Source organism: Oncorhynchus nerka, linkage group LG12, assembly GCF_034236695.1.
Source record: "Oncorhynchus nerka isolate Pitt River linkage group LG12, Oner_Uvic_2.0, whole genome shotgun sequence".
NCBI classification, from domain to species: Eukaryota; Metazoa; Chordata; class Actinopteri; order Salmoniformes; family Salmonidae; genus Oncorhynchus; species Oncorhynchus nerka.
This window is the reverse complement of record NC_088407.1, coordinates 62,238,099-62,255,289: the sequence shown is the minus strand read 5'-3', so window position 1 is coordinate 62,255,289 and position 17,191 is coordinate 62,238,099. Positions and strand designations below refer to the sequence as shown.

The 17,191-nt window shown below is 42.6% G+C and overlaps 2 protein-coding genes across 9 annotated transcripts in view; one reads left to right on the top strand and one right to left on the bottom strand.

The window, feature by feature from the left end:
• The window catches only part of LOC115138802 (60 kDa lysophospholipase-like), a 32,902-nt gene extending 29,553 nt beyond the window's left edge, over nucleotides 1–3,349 (bottom strand). For all 7 annotated transcript variants that reach the window (XR_010465406.1, XR_010465405.1, XR_010465404.1 and 4 more), the window contains exon 1: nucleotides 3,204–3,349. The gene's annotated coding sequence lies outside the window, so the exon portion shown is untranslated. The remainder of the gene's footprint in view (nucleotides 1–3,203) is intronic.
• Nucleotides 3,350–3,525: 176 nt separating this feature from the next.
• Nucleotides 3,526–6,152, top strand: LOC115138539 (ADP-ribosylation factor 6-like). Of its 2 annotated transcripts, none has more exons than XM_029675465.2 (2): nucleotides 3,526–3,633; nucleotides 3,844–6,152. In XM_029675465.2, the coding sequence occupies exon 2, from the start codon at nucleotides 4,557–4,559 to the stop codon at nucleotides 5,085–5,087; it is 531 nt and encodes a 176-aa protein (XP_029531325.1). In that variant the 5' UTR covers nucleotides 3,526–3,633; nucleotides 3,844–4,556; the 3' UTR covers nucleotides 5,088–6,152. The 2 variants fall into 2 exon arrangements, with proteins under 2 accessions (XP_029531325.1, XP_029531327.1); XM_029675467.2 differs by having other exon boundaries at nucleotides 3,528–3,633; nucleotides 3,980–6,152.
• The last annotated feature ends 11,039 nt before the right edge of the window (nucleotides 6,153–17,191 follow it).

The following is a 17,191-nucleotide window of genomic DNA, read 5'->3' as shown; positions in this document are numbered from 1 at the left end:
ATGGACTGCTGGAAGAACAGGCATTTCTCAGCCTTGACATACAGGTCATGCTCCAACAGTCGACCAAGCACCCTGCACTCCAAGGACACATGCTCGGCGCATGCAACGGCGCATATCAGCATGTCATCGATATACACCACTACATGCTGCCCGTGCAGATCCATGAAAATCTAGTCCACAAAGGATTGGAAGACTGACGGAGCATTCATCAACCCGTACGGCATGACGAGGTACTCATAATGCCCTGAGGTGGTACTGAACATGGTCTTCCACTCGTCTCCCTCCCGGATACGCACCAGGTTGTAAGCGCTCCTGAGATCTAGTTTAGTAAAGAATGCTCTGTCGATAAAATTCCCAGCCGCGCCTGAATTGACGAGTGCCTTATGTTGGGAATATGGGCAAAACTCAGGGAAGTTGGCTTGTAAAAACAGGTGGGCAACAGAGGGCTCTGGGTGAGAATGGTGCAAGCTCACCTGGGATGATGCCAGAACGCTCTGCCTTCTGCCTCAACCCCCAGTGGACCAACCCGACACCGACCGGCAGTGTGCCCTCTGCGGCCACAGATGGTGCACGTGAAGGCCCCCCCTCCGGCCTCCCTGAGCGCAGCACCCCCCATCTCCATAGGCACCGGAGCGGTGGTGCTGGGAGATGGAACCGACAGTGCCGAGTCTGAACGTCCGCAGGTGACCAGCAGGTTATCCAGCCGGATGTACAGGTCCACCAGCTGGTCAAAGGTGAGGGTGGTGTCCCTGCAGGCCAACTCCCGATGGACATCCTCGCGCAAGCTGCAGCGATAGTGGTTGATCAGGGCCCTGTCGTTCCATCCCGCTCTGGCGGCCAGGGCCCGGAAGTCCAGGGTGAACTCCTGTGCGCTCCTCGTCCCCTGCCTCAAGACGTAGGATAATTAATTTGGGGTCAGTCACAGTGGTCAGGTATTCTGCCACTGTGTAGTCTGTTTAGAGCGTTCTAGTTTGTTCTGTTTTTTTTTGTTAATTCTTTTCAATATTTTAAGTAATTATTTTTTTGTTTTCAAATGATTTGGGTCTAATTGTGTTGCTGTCTTGGGGCTCTATGTTTGTGTTTTTGAACAGAGCCCCAGGTCCACCATGCTTAGAGGCCTCAACTCCAGGTTCATCTCTCTGTAGGTGATAGCATTGATTCCCAAAGTGGATTTCCAAGGTTTGGGAATCACTTCCTTTTAGGTGGTTGTAGAATTTAACACAACCAACTTTCCACTCTGAAGAATCCCTGTGAGATTAGGGGATATCAGAGATATGGGGTATCAGAGATATGTGACTCATTAAATTAATCAAAGGGATGCTGATTTCATTCTCAAGCGAGTGCCATTTATTTGACTTACTGTGAAATAACCTTTGATGAATCAAAAGGATAATTTTATGAGGTCTATGTATTGTATCTATTCATAGTATGATTTTACATTCCTTTAAATGAGAAAGATGTATTGATGAAGATCTTTGTTATTACACAACTGTCATTTCTCAACTTGTGTAATAATATAAAAAAGAAATGCTCATCTCCATTGCTATGCAAATACAATGCAATTGTCACATGTTAATACAATGGTTCTACCACAGGAAATACACAGCTACTATACTGGTATAGCTTATTATTGAACTTCCATTGTTTTGCTATTCCTTCCTCCATAAGGTGATACACAGAAGCCACCGACAACTAAATGCAGAAGCCACTGACTGCCACGAAGCATGGACTACACAGGTACCAAGTCCAGCAGCATAAGGGCCTGCTCCGTAGCCTGGAGTTGGCTCATAGATACTGTATGAGGGGGATCGAGCAGCAGCAGAGACAGTACTACAGGGCATTGGGGAAACAGAGGCCTGGCTGCTGTCCCTCGTCCCAGAGATCCAGAGCAAAGACTCCCTGCAGCTCCATCCCTGGTGCTCCAACAGGGAGCACCAGGGCCCAGATGACCACATCTGTAGATGGGAGGAGTAACACAAAGGAACCTCAACTCGGCATGAGATTGGCCTTGGACCACTGTGCCGGTACTGAGACTAACATGGTATGCTACTTGGGCAACCTTGACGTTTGCAGATATAAGACACAGACACATGGCCACCATCCAGACGATGGAACCCTTCAGGAAATGGCAACACATGATCTTTGTCATCTACAGGTCATCCAGACACCAACGGCCTCAACCAACGGCTTTAACTGCACGGCAAGCGGGACAGGAGAGCCAAGTCTAGGACCAAAAGGCCCCTTAACAGTTTCCACCCCCAAGTAATAAGACTGCTGAACAATTAAGCAAATGGCCACCTGGACTATTTTCATTAACTCGACTAACCTGTACCCCGCACCGGTACCCCATGTATATAGCCTCGTTATTGTTATGATATTTTCTTGTGTTACTTTATAAAAAATACAAATAAAATTCACTTTAGTTAATTTAGTAAATATTTTCTTAACTCTATTTCTTGAACTGCAATGTTGGTTAAGGGCTTGTAAATTAAGCATTTCACCGTAAGGTATTAGACGCATGTGACAAACACAATTTCATTTTAACCAGCCCACAGGTCATAACTCCAGCAAACATCAGAACAGAGAGTATCCCTCTCACATGCGTCCACACAGAGGTTCAAACAGCCGAACAAAACTGATAGATATTAGTCCACCTACCACCACTACCTTGAGTGGGGCATCTGGCTACGGATCTCCTGCACCGTTGGTAAATCATTTCAGTAAAATGAAAGACAACGCTGATGTATGCCACAAGGTGGTGATATTACACTTTGCATCGAGGACAGTATTCATACAGTAACCTAGTCTACATTTTAAAAAATGTTAAGGAAAGACATAGGAAGCCTACATTTAAATATATATGTTTGTTAAGCATACCACGTGTAGTATTTTAATTTACAAATACATATTGTTACTGATGCAATTTCGTTCTTTAATTAATGGTCATGATTTTTAGTACATTCGCACCATGCCTTTACTTTTAATCAATGGACCGCATTTTTGAATGCTTGTGATGTCAGAGTAATCCGGGGAGCATAAATGGCTCCTCTGAACACAGCGTGCGCAAACCAACTGAATGAGCCAGAGGAAGTGGCGGGTGATGTAGTCCACACCTTTCCGGTAGATCAGAGTTGTAAGCACAGACAGAACAATGAGACAGATATTTCACCAGACGTATAAATGTGAAGCCCGGTTCCACTTACTACCAAATATGGTGATGAACGGAAGTCCAGTAGATCTTGATACCGTTTCCCAAACTATAATCTGTAACAAACAGAGTGGACTGCGTTTTATAGACTTTGCCAAAGTTGTTAAAAATTGCGTTGTTTAGAAGGAGTGCACGGGCGAATTGAGTTATTGCACAAGCGCACTTCACAAAGTAGGCGTTCCTTAACTGAAATATGCAAATAAATGATAAAATGCACCAATAGTATCTAACTAGCTTGTGCTTGGCTCTGCCCACCCTCCTTGCTTGTCCTGCCCACTATTAATTTACTCCCATTGGAAACGTCAGGCTCTGGTCTATCTTGGGTTTGCTATAATAATCTTTGGTAGTAGCACTTCAACTCGACTGAAAAGGAGAGAAACGAAAGCAGGTTGGAAATTACTGAGAGAGGAGGGGGGAAACAGAAGGTAATATATTTTTATTTTATTTTGAGATTTGTGTAAAATATTATAAAGGGTGCATACTAACGTCTGCATTTTCAATTTCGTTGACCTATCCACAATGCAGCGTGAAGTAGCTAGCAAGCTAGAAGTTAGCATTTAGCTGACGTTAGCTAGCAGCCGTCACCTTGCTAAATTGAGCTTTCTGACACTCATCCCAAACCTTTTCTGTTTCAGGGGGACAAGAGGGTTTTTTATTTTTTATCAATCACCCTAGTCACCGGGACTATAGGATCACGGGCTCCTACGAACGAGTGGGTAGCCCAGTGCGACGTTTGATGGAATAGTTACAGACAATTGCCTTTCTCCTCAGGTGGTGCTGATCGAAACAAGGGCGAGGAGGGGGACCTCGAAACACACTCACCAAGAGGAAGTCCGAAGTACCGCAGTGTTTTTGGAGGGCCTATTCGATTTCCTTGGTCTAATCAACAGCCCCCGCCCCTCTGACCCGGAATTTAATAGAAATCGATAGGAATAAGAAATCGATAATATTAACATTTTGTGACAGCTACAATTAAGAAGTATACGGCTTATCATACAATTTACTTTCCAAACCTTTGGGTACATATTTGAACTTTAAACTCTGAGCAGTAAGTTATTAGCAGCAATCCTCATAGTTACTGATTTGTCACCAGGAATAAGCTTGTTGTTGCCAGTTTATTTGACAGACCGACACATTCGTTAAGCATTGATTTGATCCTGACTGCTCAGGGTGAGCTTCATATTTCACACCATGTCCATTGATAGTTAGTTGCAGGGTTACGCCTGATTAAGCAAATAAATCAAGTTGAAAGCTGCATGGTTTTGACATTAAGGAAGTAATACGGGATGTACTGAAGAACCCAACCAGTTTTTTTTTATTTGACAAGGAATATTTATGCACTGTTTTCATGATGGGGAAAATGCTTTCGAAAATCTTTGGCAACAAGGAGATGAGAATATTGATGCTTGGACTTGATGCTGCTGGAAAGACCACCATCCTTTACAAACTGAAACTTGGACAGTCAGTCACCACAATTCCCACTGTTGGTTTCAATGTCGAGACTGTCACCTACAAAAACGTCAAATTCAATGTATGGGATGTTGGAGGCCAAGATAAGATCCGTCCCCTGTGGCGACACTACTATACGGGCACTCAGGGGTTAATCTTTGTTGTGGATTGTGCAGACAGAGATCGCATTGATGAGGCGAGGCAGGAACTCCATCGCATCATTAATGACCGTGAGATGAGGGACGCCATCATCTTGATTTTTGCCAATAAGCAGGACCTGCCAGATGCCATGAAGCCGCATGAAATCCAAGAGAAACTAGGATTGACCCGCATCAGAGATAGGAATTGGTATGTTCAGCCCTCCTGTGCGACCACGGGAGACGGACTATATGAGGGGTTGACATGGCTAACATCAAATTACAAATCTTAATGATTGAGTGATGACTATTTTTAGAATACTTTTTATTTTATTTTTTACTTTGAAGTTAAATAACTTAACTTCTAAAATGAATACAATAAATAAGTTTTGATTTATCCATTTATTTGATTACTATGATCCTATAGCTAATTTATCTTTATAAACTGGGTTTGCTGGTTTATAGGTTGCCTCTACTCTGTAGCAAGCTTATGTCACATACTTTTTTGTGGCTTGATGAATACACAATTAAATGGGTTCATAATTCAAAACTAGAGTTTACCGCCTTTGCCTATTCTTTACCCCATTTTTAATAGATTTTCTAATGGAGCTGGATTTTAATATTTTCATTTGGGCTAAGGCTTGGTTGTGCTTTTAAGACACGCTTGGATTGATTGAGTAACAAGTGTCTGTTTCCTAGTTTTTCCTTTCAGAACTAAAGTCTGTTTAGTCAAGCTTGTTCTGTACAACTAGCTACAACACCTTTTTATATTAAACAGGTTTTAATACAGAAACCCAGTAGCAAATGGAGGTATCCCATGTCTTACATTTCATTTTCAGTATTCTGGACATTGTGACAATTATGTCTGAAAATACATTGTGTAGTGCTTGGACTAACCATCTGGAACACATTTGCACAAGTGATTCCCTTCAGTGGGCTATATTGTGATTTATCCCAAATTGTGCTCAAGCATAAAACTGAAACAGGCTTCTGGTAACTCAAACATGCTTTTTAGAATGCAGGTTTTGTTAATGGGTAGCCTAACATTGATGGTTATGTAGCCAATTGACTCAATATTCCAACGGAATATCATTCAGCTCTGAGATCTCAACCTACTACCATTAATATGTCTCAGGATACGAGACCTATCACTTGACTAAATCTGCAGCATGAGTACAGAAGTACAGTAACCCTACAGCAAAGTGGACCTTGTCATTCAATGGGAGAGAACAGCTCCCTGGTGAAATGATAAGTCATCTTTTGGTTCAGCTTTCTTACTCATGTTGACTTGGAGAACCATGTACAGAACAATGTCATTGTAATGTCTAATAAATAATAAAGTCATTTTAAATGCCTAATTTTCTTGTTTTGATCATAACCTGAACTTTCTCAAAAGTGGTTAAAGGAACACAGTTCTCATATTCCACATCTTCCTTAGGACTCAACATCCATCATAAAGAATGCTAGAGACAAGATTGTAATTGGTCTTTGCTAATAGTTGACTACCTTTGCACTGCGAAAATTGTTATCTGATTGATGTGAACACAACCCTCCCCCTTTGAGGAATGTTTTGCAGAGCTTGCACTTGATGTGCTGCAGATGTTCAATATCCAACACAAACTTTGACAGCATTTCATTCAAATAAGTAGGCCTAATGAGTCCTTATTCTGTTATGTGAAGAACACAATGTCTTGGTGAAGTGTTGCATTGAAACTTTCCTGGGCAGTTTATATAGCTGTCCACCAAAATAAAAAAGCCTGTATTGTCACTCTGTCACCATTGGGAAATATGTTTTTCCTTTTACCCCATGTAAAAAAACAAAAACAGGAAGTCCAACTGGTCTCAGCGGAATAACTACAGAGCCACATGACTAGCCTCCATTGAGGTTTGGGTGACTGACTGGCTGCACAAATTGTTGGAGCAATACAGCTGTTTGTGAATTCTGTGCTCACTTGTTTGTGCTTGATATTGAGCCAATGCTGGGTTGTCAGCTGTTACTTCCTCTGCTTGTGGTTCAAAACAGGCTACAAATTCTGCCCTCCCCTCAATCTTTGTTTAGAAAGAACCTACATAATTCATGTATGCCCAATACAAAAAAAGTGTAAGAAAAACATTTGTACATGTTAAATCTAGTTTATTGGGGTACTTTACGGCATCGTTTAGAAAAAAACATCCTGTTTTTTGTACAGTTTTGTCAAGGGTTTTGGGCTGAATCAGACTTACCGAAAGAGGTCAACATCTGTTACCAAGTTCTTGTGTCCTCTCCAGTTAGAATCAGTAAGCAATCCAGCTGCATGCTGGTTTGTATCTTGTCTGGGGTCCTGTGAATATTATAAACTGTCCACCAGATTGGTTAAACTCTGAAAACTTGTTTTTGTTTGTAAAAATTGTCCTGCTAAATGTGCTTTTCTATTGGGTGTTTTATCTTTGCCTCAAGGTAAAATATATACGTTAAGGATTCAAATAAAAGGTCACAATGGGACAAGGTCTCTAGTTACTCATTCATCTGTGTACTATCTCACACCAGGCAGTAATGGTGCCTTGGCCTTGTAAGACCCAGAAATACATTTTCTGGTAATTTAATTACCCCTCAGTGTTTTTCAAGTCTTGACTTAATCAGTCTTATTGAGTAGTCATTAAAAGTCAAAAGAATAGGACCAGAGACTCAGGCCTTTATAATCATAGACACACTGACTCGATCAGCCGAAGAACCAGCTGGAGCTTGTCTGGTTGGCACATACTGAACAGGGGTGCCAAGGCCATCATCTGTAGTCAGCCTACCTACTGGTTTAGGAGGAGAGAAGTTCACTGAACCTGGAGTCAAAAGCCCAGAGAGAGACAGGCTTGACTTTTAAACCTGAGAAAGTCATAGAAGGACAGATGTAAAAAAGGAGGACCGAGCACGCCCCCATTCTCATCGACGGGGCTGTAGTGGAGCAGGTTGAGAGCTTCAAGTTCCTTGGTGTCCACATCAACAACAAACTAGAATGGTCCAAACACACCAAGACAGTCGTGAAGAGGGCACAACAAAGCCTATTCCCCCTCAGGAAACTAAAAAGATTTGGCATGGGTCCTCAGATCCTCAAAAGGTTCTACAGCTGCAACATCGAGAACATCCAGACTGGTTGCATCACTGCCTGGTATGGCAATTGCTCGGCCTCTGACCGCAAGGCACTACAGAGGGTAGTGCGTATGGCCCAGTACATCACCGGGGCTAAGCTGCCTGCCATCCAGGACCTCTACACCAGGCGGTGTCAGAGGAAGGCCCTAAAAATTGTCAAAGACCCCAGCCACCCAAGTCATAGACTGTTCTCTCTGCTACCTCATGGCAAGCGGTACCGGAGTGCCAAGTCTAGGACAAAAAGGCTTCTCAACAGTTTTTACCCCCAAGCCATAAGGCTCCTGAACAGGTAATCAAATGGCTACCCAGACTATTTGCATTGTGTGCCCCCTCCCCAACCCCTCTTTTTACGCTGCTGCTGCTACTCTCTGTTTGTCTTATATGCATAGTCACTTTAACCATACATTAATTTACATACTACCTCAATTGGGACGACCAACCAGTGGCTAACCGGGCTATCTGCATTGTGTCCCACCACCTGCCAACCCCTCTTTTACGCTACTGCTACTCTCTGTTCATCATATATGCAGTCACTTTAACCATATCTACATGTACATACCACCTCATATCAGCCTGACTAACAGGTGTCTGTACATAGCCTCGCTACTTTTATAGCCTCGCTACTGTATATAGCCTGTCTTTTTACTGTTGTGTGACTTCTTTACTTACCTATTGTTCACCTAATACCTTTTTTTGCACTATTGGTTAGAGCCTGTAAGTAAGCCTGTTGTATCCGGCGCACGTGACAAATAAAGATATTAGCTATTATTTGATTTGATGTACAACCTGAATGACTCTCATAGCCCACGCAACGGGAGGTTGTCAGTATCAGTAAAATATGGCTTTTGTTTGACTGGTGTTCACAAGTAAAGATAGACCAAGACTAGTGGCTATGGGATGTGTCTCCTCTTCCTGGACAGAGGATGGATGGTATGGATAGAACCTCATCAGCCTGGGGTGTGTGACTGGCATCCCTCAACAGTAAGAGGGGAGTCTGATCCCCCTCCAATCGATGTTGAAGGACGGAGGACACATCTTTCAGCGTCCCACAAAATCAATACCTGGCCGTGCCACAGAGAGAGATATTCAATAGGATATTTATTGAACCCCATTGAAAATTGCAGTGAAGAGGCAAGGTCTGATGAATAAATTCAATAGAATTGTCAGAATCCCGCATTAATGCTTGTTATAGGAGAGGACAAGACTCAGACCAAGCCTCTCCAAGTCATACATTTCCGCGGCCAACTGTTATTTTTCGAACATTGTCAATCATTTTCATATTGTTTTTATGTTGTTAATAATCTGACTGATTGGATTGAATTTGTATTGATGTCATTTACGTTCTTTTTTTAATTTAACCTTTTTTTTAAACTATTAAACATACTTGATTGAGTCTTTGTATATTAAATGGTTGCCTAAAATAGCATTGTGAATGTAAATACAAATGGTGCATGCACCATTATATACTGTACATATATTGCTATATTGTGTTGGAGCCTTATTTCTTGAGGTCACAGGCTCTACGAATATGATTAACTGCTTGGTCTGTGTAGTCCTGTATGCCCCATGTATAAAGTCCAAGAGCAGTTAAAAACGTGATTTTCCTACATTTTATATATATTTCCACACTATGAGGTTGGAATAATACTGTGAAATTGTGAAAATGGTGATAATGTCCTTTTGGTGTAAGAGCTGTTTGAAAAGACCTCCTGAAATTTCAGCCCATTTTGGTGAGATGGAGGTTTGTCCTGCCTGGTGACATCACCAGGTGTTAAGTTCCAAACCTCTCTAACAATAACAGCTAGTTTTCAGTTTTCCCCTCCCCACTCAGACCACTTCCAGTCTAGTAAAATTATTTATTGTAAAATTGCTCTTTAGCTATTTTCCTTTCTTTTTGAAAAATGTAATTGAAAATCACAGTAAGGTACTTAATTGTTTCCCAGAAGTGATTTGATATTGAGATAAAAACAGCTGCATTGTACCTTTAATTAACAAGATTAGAAATAGTACTCCATTAGAGACAGACAGAGAGACACAGAGGAGGCATGATAGAAGGAATACTGTAGTTCTCCCCTTAAAGCTGATTAACAACAATAAAGGGAGTGTTTACAATCCTGACAAAGACGGGATTGATGGTGTTAGATGCGGGTAGGCCCTGGTGTTTTGGGCAACAGAATATTAGTTTGTTTTATTCAACAGATGGCAACGGGTATTTCCTTTCTCAGCAGCACAGAAGGGGACAGTGTCCTTTCTAGGTTTGATACTGTCATGAAGTGGTAAGAAATAGGTGGGTAAACTCTGATTGCCGGTCACGTTGAATAAAATAACGTTTCCTAAACTCTCAATGCATTTTCCCACAAAAGGTGGGTAAACTGCATTTAGTTGCGTTTACCCTCCACTACACCACTGGTTTGATATTAAGCAATAAGTGATACTGTTTACCATGCATTTCATGTATTACATTCAATACAACAGTCACACTTAACATGTCAAGTCATTTTGCTGTACATAAAGAGTACTGCCTTAGCATTAAGATCGGTGCATACACCCTCTAAGTCAAAGCCAAAGGGACAAGTGGAGGCATGCAGGAGGTGGAGCTAAGGACAAACAGAGGTAATTATCCATGTACATGTGTGTGTCCATATCCACACACAGTCAGTTGGCTATGGACTGATTCTGGCCTCATTCAGTGTGTGGGAAAGCTGCTGCAGAGCTAGCCTATTGCAGAGGCTAGGGTATTTGTTTTAGCACTGGTTTCCGTCAAACGGGTCAGGTGGCGTCGACCCACATATGATACAGGCACTGGAGAGATGTATCACACAAACCACATGCCACAAGCAAAAGTGATTTATAGCGCTGGTAAAACACACACATAAAAACATTGAAACATGCTTACTTGCATTTTCTCAGATCAAGGAGCTGGTGTGCTTGTGTGTTGGTGTCAACACATGCACTCTGTCGCCCTCCTCCCAGTAGGAGCTCGGTCAAGGGCCTTCATTAGGACACTAACTTCAGTTTAATTGGGCAGTAATGGCTACTGTGGTTCTCCATGCTTCATTACTACCACATGTTCTCCACAACCTTTGATAGCCACATGTCTCTGAGGGGGAGGACAGAGACAGTCAGACAGGTTTTATGACCATTCATCTCTTCTCCCGCTGGGGTTGGCTGGAATCCCAGAGACTTTCTGAAAGGACAAGATGTCGAGGAATGGGTTTTCATGCCAATGTGATGCACTTGATAGATGCACCAATGTCTGACGGATGTGTCAACAGTTGGGATTGGTCTTAAATATGCTGCCAAGGTGGAATGATCATAGATGTGGTCATGGAGCATGTGCAGTGTCAGTGTTCCAGGACCCAAGTAAACAACAGCATATGACAGTGATATGGAAAAGGATCAGGAAGCATGTGTTCACTGAACTTCAGTGTTACCAGTGGTGTACGGCCACGTGTTCTTGGAACCCTACCAATGAGGCCTCAATCATAAGTATCTCCCCATTGAATCTGGCAAAGTGTTAAGCACTTGACTTCTGTATGGTAAACTGACATAGCAGGAGGGTGAGGGCGTAACTATATGCAAAGGGCACAGCTCGACGTGCACACCCTTTCACAGGTTTCTCCAAGAATGTGCAAGACAAATTCATCAGCAGGCCAGAATGCGCTGTTTGCTGGGCCGGTGACTATGGTTACTACATAATGGGGCCAGTGGAGTGGTTTTGGTATCACTGAGGTAAGAAAGTTTCAACTGTTTCCCGTACTGGAGTTACTCTACGCTACATGGAAAGCGGAAATAGGCAAAGAAAACAAAAGATACAGTAAACGTGAACAATTTCACATTGCACTCTTGGCCAGATTGAAGTCTTTGCCCGGTCTAGGCGAATATTTAACATGACCTGTGATAAACCTGTTGAGTGGTACAGCATTGTAGAAATGACCTCAGCCTGATCCCTGTCTATGGTGTTTAGGCTTACTCAAGTATCAGGCCTTGTGAGTAACTCACCTCTGTCCCGCTCTCCTCTGCTCTTAGTTTGGGCTGTGAGTGTAGTCAACTGATGGTCCAATGCTGTAGCTTATGTTCAGCCACCACACCCAGGGGGATAATCAGTTTGTGGTTCGTGAGTCATGCACACACACAGTGATTCAGGCAGATTATTTTACATCTGCCAAGGGAGCCCCACTCTAAACCACATTCCACAAAACTCTGTTGGGTAACTGCTTATCCTCAAGAACAGTAAAACATCCATTATTCAACCCAGTGAGGGAACCTCTCTCCTCTGGTAATCACGTGCCGAATACAACAGGTGTAGACCTTGCCATGAAATGCTTACTGAAAAGCCCTTAACCAAAAATGCAGTTCAAGAAATAGAGTTATGAAAATATTTACTAAATAAACTGAAGTAAAAAATGTTATCATAAAAGTAACACAAGAAAACGACATAACAATAACGAGGCTATATACAGGGGGATACCGGTACCGAGTCAATGTGCGTTGGGTAATCCCAACCCACAGCGAGTTAGCTACCTCTAATGCTACGTTATCAATAATCTACACACACACACAGAGGTGCTCAGTTTAAAGCTGGGACAGGAAGTGGTTTGAAGTTAGCTCTGGGTTTCCTGCTGGGACTCAGAGGCTTGAATGAAGTCATACGTGCAGACCAGGGTGAAAATACATACAGCTGCTGTCTGTGAGCAAAATAGAGACTTGAGGTTGAGGATTGGTTATCACTAATGAATGTATGTTGGTGTAAATACCAGTGCTGGAAAAAGTACCCAGTTGTCATACTTGAGTAAAAGTAAAGATACCTTAGTAGAAAATAACTAAAGTAACAGGGGAAACACTACTTTGGTAATAGTCTAAAAGTATTTGGTTCTAAATATACTTAACTATAAAAAAGTAAAAGTAAAAGAAAAAGTCAATCATAAAAATCAAAAATAGTAAATCATTTCAAATTGCTTATATTAAGCAAACCAGACAGCACAATTTATTATTTATTTACAGATAGCCAGGTACACACTCCAACACAAACAAAGCATTTGTGTTTAGCTGAGTCGGCCAGATCAAAGGCAGTAGGGAAGTGTTTAGTCCCAGGGTCCTTAGCTTAGTGATAAGCTTTGTGGGCACTATGGTGTTGAACGCTGAGCTATAGTCAATGAACAGCATTCTCACGTAGGTGTTCCTTTTGTCCAGGTAGGAAATGGCAGGGTGGAGTGCGATTGAGATTGAGTTATCTGTGGATCTGTGGGGCAGTATGCGAATTGGAGTGGGTCTAGGGTTTCTGGCATGATGGTGTTGATGTGAGCCATGACCAGCCTTTCAAAGCACTTCATGGCTACCGACGTGAGTGCTACAGGCCGGTAATCATTTAGGCACATTACCTTCGCTTTCTTGGGCACAGCGACAATGGTGGTCTGCTTGAAACATGTAGGTATTACAGACTCGGTCAGGTGAATGTATGGAGTAAAAAGTACATTATTTTCTTTAGGAATGTAGTGAAGTAAAAGTAAAAGTTGTAAAAAATAGAAATGGTAAAGTAAAGTACTTAAAACGTACTTAAAACTACTTAAGTAGAGACAGAGAGGGGGGGAGACAGTGATAGAGGGAGAGACAGAGAGGGGGAGGGACAGAGAGGGGTAAAGACCGGGATAGAAATAGCAAACAGTAGGGAGGCAGGGGTTGAATGGAGTCCTCTTATAAATAAATAGCGACTGGTGGTCAGTGCTCTTTGGTGGACTGAGGAACCACCATAGCAATTTAATAAATTAAACTAAAGAAGAGCCCAGTCTAGTTGGCAGCTTGTGCATTGACCCATAATCATGATCGTTACTTTTAAACAACAATGCATTATGACTCACATAACACTCTTTTGTGAGGAACTCAGTAGGGGGCTTCTATTTATATCATATTATATGAAAGCCTGAAGTTTGTCTGTATAGGCCACCTGGGGTATTGTAGCATGCCTATCACAGCTGTGTAAGGGTGTGACCACACAGAAAAGCTGATTTACAGTACTGTATATTTGTCCCAGAATGCCTGGCCTCATATGGAGAGAGCACTGTGTTTGATCACCTGTACAGGATAAGGAGTAGAGAGAAGTGATGGATCCAATGCTGGTCTCACTCCTTGATGTGTGCTGTACAGTAGGAAGAACAGCACTTCAGACTACATCTGTTGTTGAGGGGAAAATAAGTCATTTCTAAATCTAGTTTATTACACATGTATAACTTCCTCATTGGATCTTTTACCCTCCACCTTCTGTGTGTGGGTATGGGTGCTTGTGTGTGAGTACAGTATGTGTGTGTTTTCTCTCTGTATCGGGTATTGTGAGTTAAAGGGCCCATATTTGTTTCGCACCTTTGTTCAAGACTTAGAGTAGAGGTGCAGCACTGACCTCTGTTATAATGGAATCAATTAGATTTACATATAGAACACAGACACTTCTCATACTCAGTTGAGGTTAACTTGACACTCGCAGGGGCTTTGAAGAGGGGGGAGGCGGGTGCTCAGGAATATTTCTGTCTGTAATAAAGCCCTTTTGTAGGGAAAAACTCATTCTGATTGGTTGGGCCAGACTATGCCCTCTCAGGCTCACCGATGGCTGTGCCCCTGCCCAGTCATGTGACATCCATAGATTATGTTCTAATGAGTTTATTTCTATGGACTGATTCCTTATATGAACTGTAACTCAGCAAAATCTTTGAAATTGTTGCATTTATATTTTTGTTCATTATATCTCTCATCATCTATGTCATATACATATAAGTGGTGTTTGCAGAGACTGGTGGTTGCTGGTGATATTCACTGAGTGGCACTTGTGGCAATGTTCAGGGACTAACCTACTCCACCAGTGACAGGGTGATGGAGATGCAGCATTCACCGCTCAGAGACTTCTCATTACACTCCATCGACAGAGGAGCTCACCACCACAGTGTCACACTCAATGACTGACTACGTCTGTGTGACTGACAGGATCCCATCTAATTGCAGTAGTGTCAGGGTTCAGAGTGACAGCATGGCCCGTTATACAGCAGCCTCTGACTGCCTGAAGGAACTCCAGAGAGCCACAGCCCCTACAACCAGCCCGGCACTGCTTTGCTCACAGCCTCACACTACAGAGACTCAGACTGGTGAGAGGTAATGACTCAGGGAAACACTGGGGCTGGCCCCCCTCCATCTTCCTGCCTGCAGGGAGGGGTGGAGTCAACACTGTGGCTGCATCAGCTAGTTTTAATGTCGTTGCTCCATCCGTTTATTCTCTAGAACTGGGCTTTGCTCCATTGGCACTATACACTCATTTTTAAATCAAATCACATTTTATTCATCACATGCATCATAACATAAACAACAGGTGTAGACTAACAGTGAAATGCTTACTTACGGGCCCTTCCCAACAAAGCAGAGAGAAAAATAGAAAAATAATAGAAAGTTAATAACACAAGGAATAAATCCACAATAAGGAAGGATAACTAGGCTACATACACAGGGTATCAGTACTGAGTTGTTTTCTAGGGCTACGAGGTAATTGCGGTAGATACAGTGCCTTCACAAAGTATTCACAGAGTTTGAATTTTTCCACATTTTGTTGTTACAGCCTGAATTTAAAATGGATTACATTTAGATGTTGTGTCACTGGCCTACACACAATACCCCATCATGTCAAAGCAATCTTAGGGAGGAGGTCTTTGGGGAGGGATTTTGTCATATCAGAGGAGCCCCACTTCAACACTCACAGTCTATTTTTAATAATCTCAATCTGATATCTATTCATCAACTTCTATCTTAAGTAGAGCCCCACTTTAACCTTCCCGGTCTATTTTTAATCATCTCAATCTGATTTCTATTCAGTTTCCTTCTTAAGTAGGCAAGAAAATAAGTGTTCTTTTGTGACACAGAGACAGCATCTCCTGGCTGGGCTGAGCTGGAGGCAGCAGTGTGATGACGATGGCACAAAGGCTCCTCTGTGTCACTGGGCTGTGATGCAGCAGTCTCTCTCTCTCGCCTCGCTCGCCACTCTCTCTTTCTCGCCACTGTTGTAGTTAGGGCGAGGCTGCTTCCTCGTGTTATTTTGAGTACCCTTCCATAGGGACCCAGAAGAGGTATGCAGGTCGTGGAATTTATGCAAAGGTTTGGGAATGTGCTCCATAAGGGTGCAACACGTCTCGACACCGATAGTGTGTTACTAAGAATATATGTTTTAGTCTAGCGAGAATGCTAAACACATTTACAGAGCACTTCCTAACCTGCGGATTAGGATCTGCATGCAAGACTGACACACAAAGAGGGAAACAGTAGTCCCATCACATGGTCATCATCATAATGACCTCATGTTTTCGCTTTTCACAGAATTGTGAACAAGGAGGATGTGGTACTTGGAAATTACAATGTGTAGGCAGGCTTACAGAAGTATGCTCCACATGTTGAGGTTTTTGCAGTTATAGCGCCATCTGTTGGAAAAATTGCCTCTGAATACAGTATTTCCCAAACATTGGCCACCAGCAGTCCTTCTTGTTTTGCTGATTAGTATATTTCAAAAAGAGTTATACCATTCACACATACAGCATAACTATAAAACTACAGAATTACATTTCCTGAAGAAAATGTGTGTGCTTGCGAGTCTTGGAGTATTTATGGTTGTAAAATAAGTAGTGGTAGTGGTAGTGACTGCAGTGGTAATGGTAGTAGTACTAATGGTAGTAATATGGTTGTCATAGGCCTATCAAGGCACAAGGCGAGACCCAGATGCAGACACAGGAGGCAGATGGTTGGAGTCTTACAATGTTTAATGATCCAAAGGAGTAGGCAAGAGAATTGTCGTGGACAGGCAAAAAGGCCTAAACCAGATCAGAGTCCAGGAGGTACAGAGAGCAGACAGGCTCGTGGTCAAGGCAGAAAGAATGGTCAGGCAGGCGGGTACAAAGTCCAGAAACAGGCAAGGGTCAAAACCGGGAGGACTAGAAAAAGGAGAATGCGAAAAGCAGGAGAACAGGAAAACGCTGGTTGACTTGGAAACATACAAGACAAACTTGCACAGAGAGACAGGAAACACAGGGATAAATACACTGGGGAAAATCAGCGACACCTGGAGGGGGTGGAGACAATCACCAGGACAGGTGAAACAGATCAGGGCGTGACAAGGCCATGGTTTAGTTAAAGTGAGACATTTTGGGGTGTTTTGTAGGTGTGGAGTTATTATAGTGGGTTATAGCAGGATAGTATAGTAGGCTAGAGTGGTTACTATATTATCCTATGCCATATAATGTGTATTTAAACTCT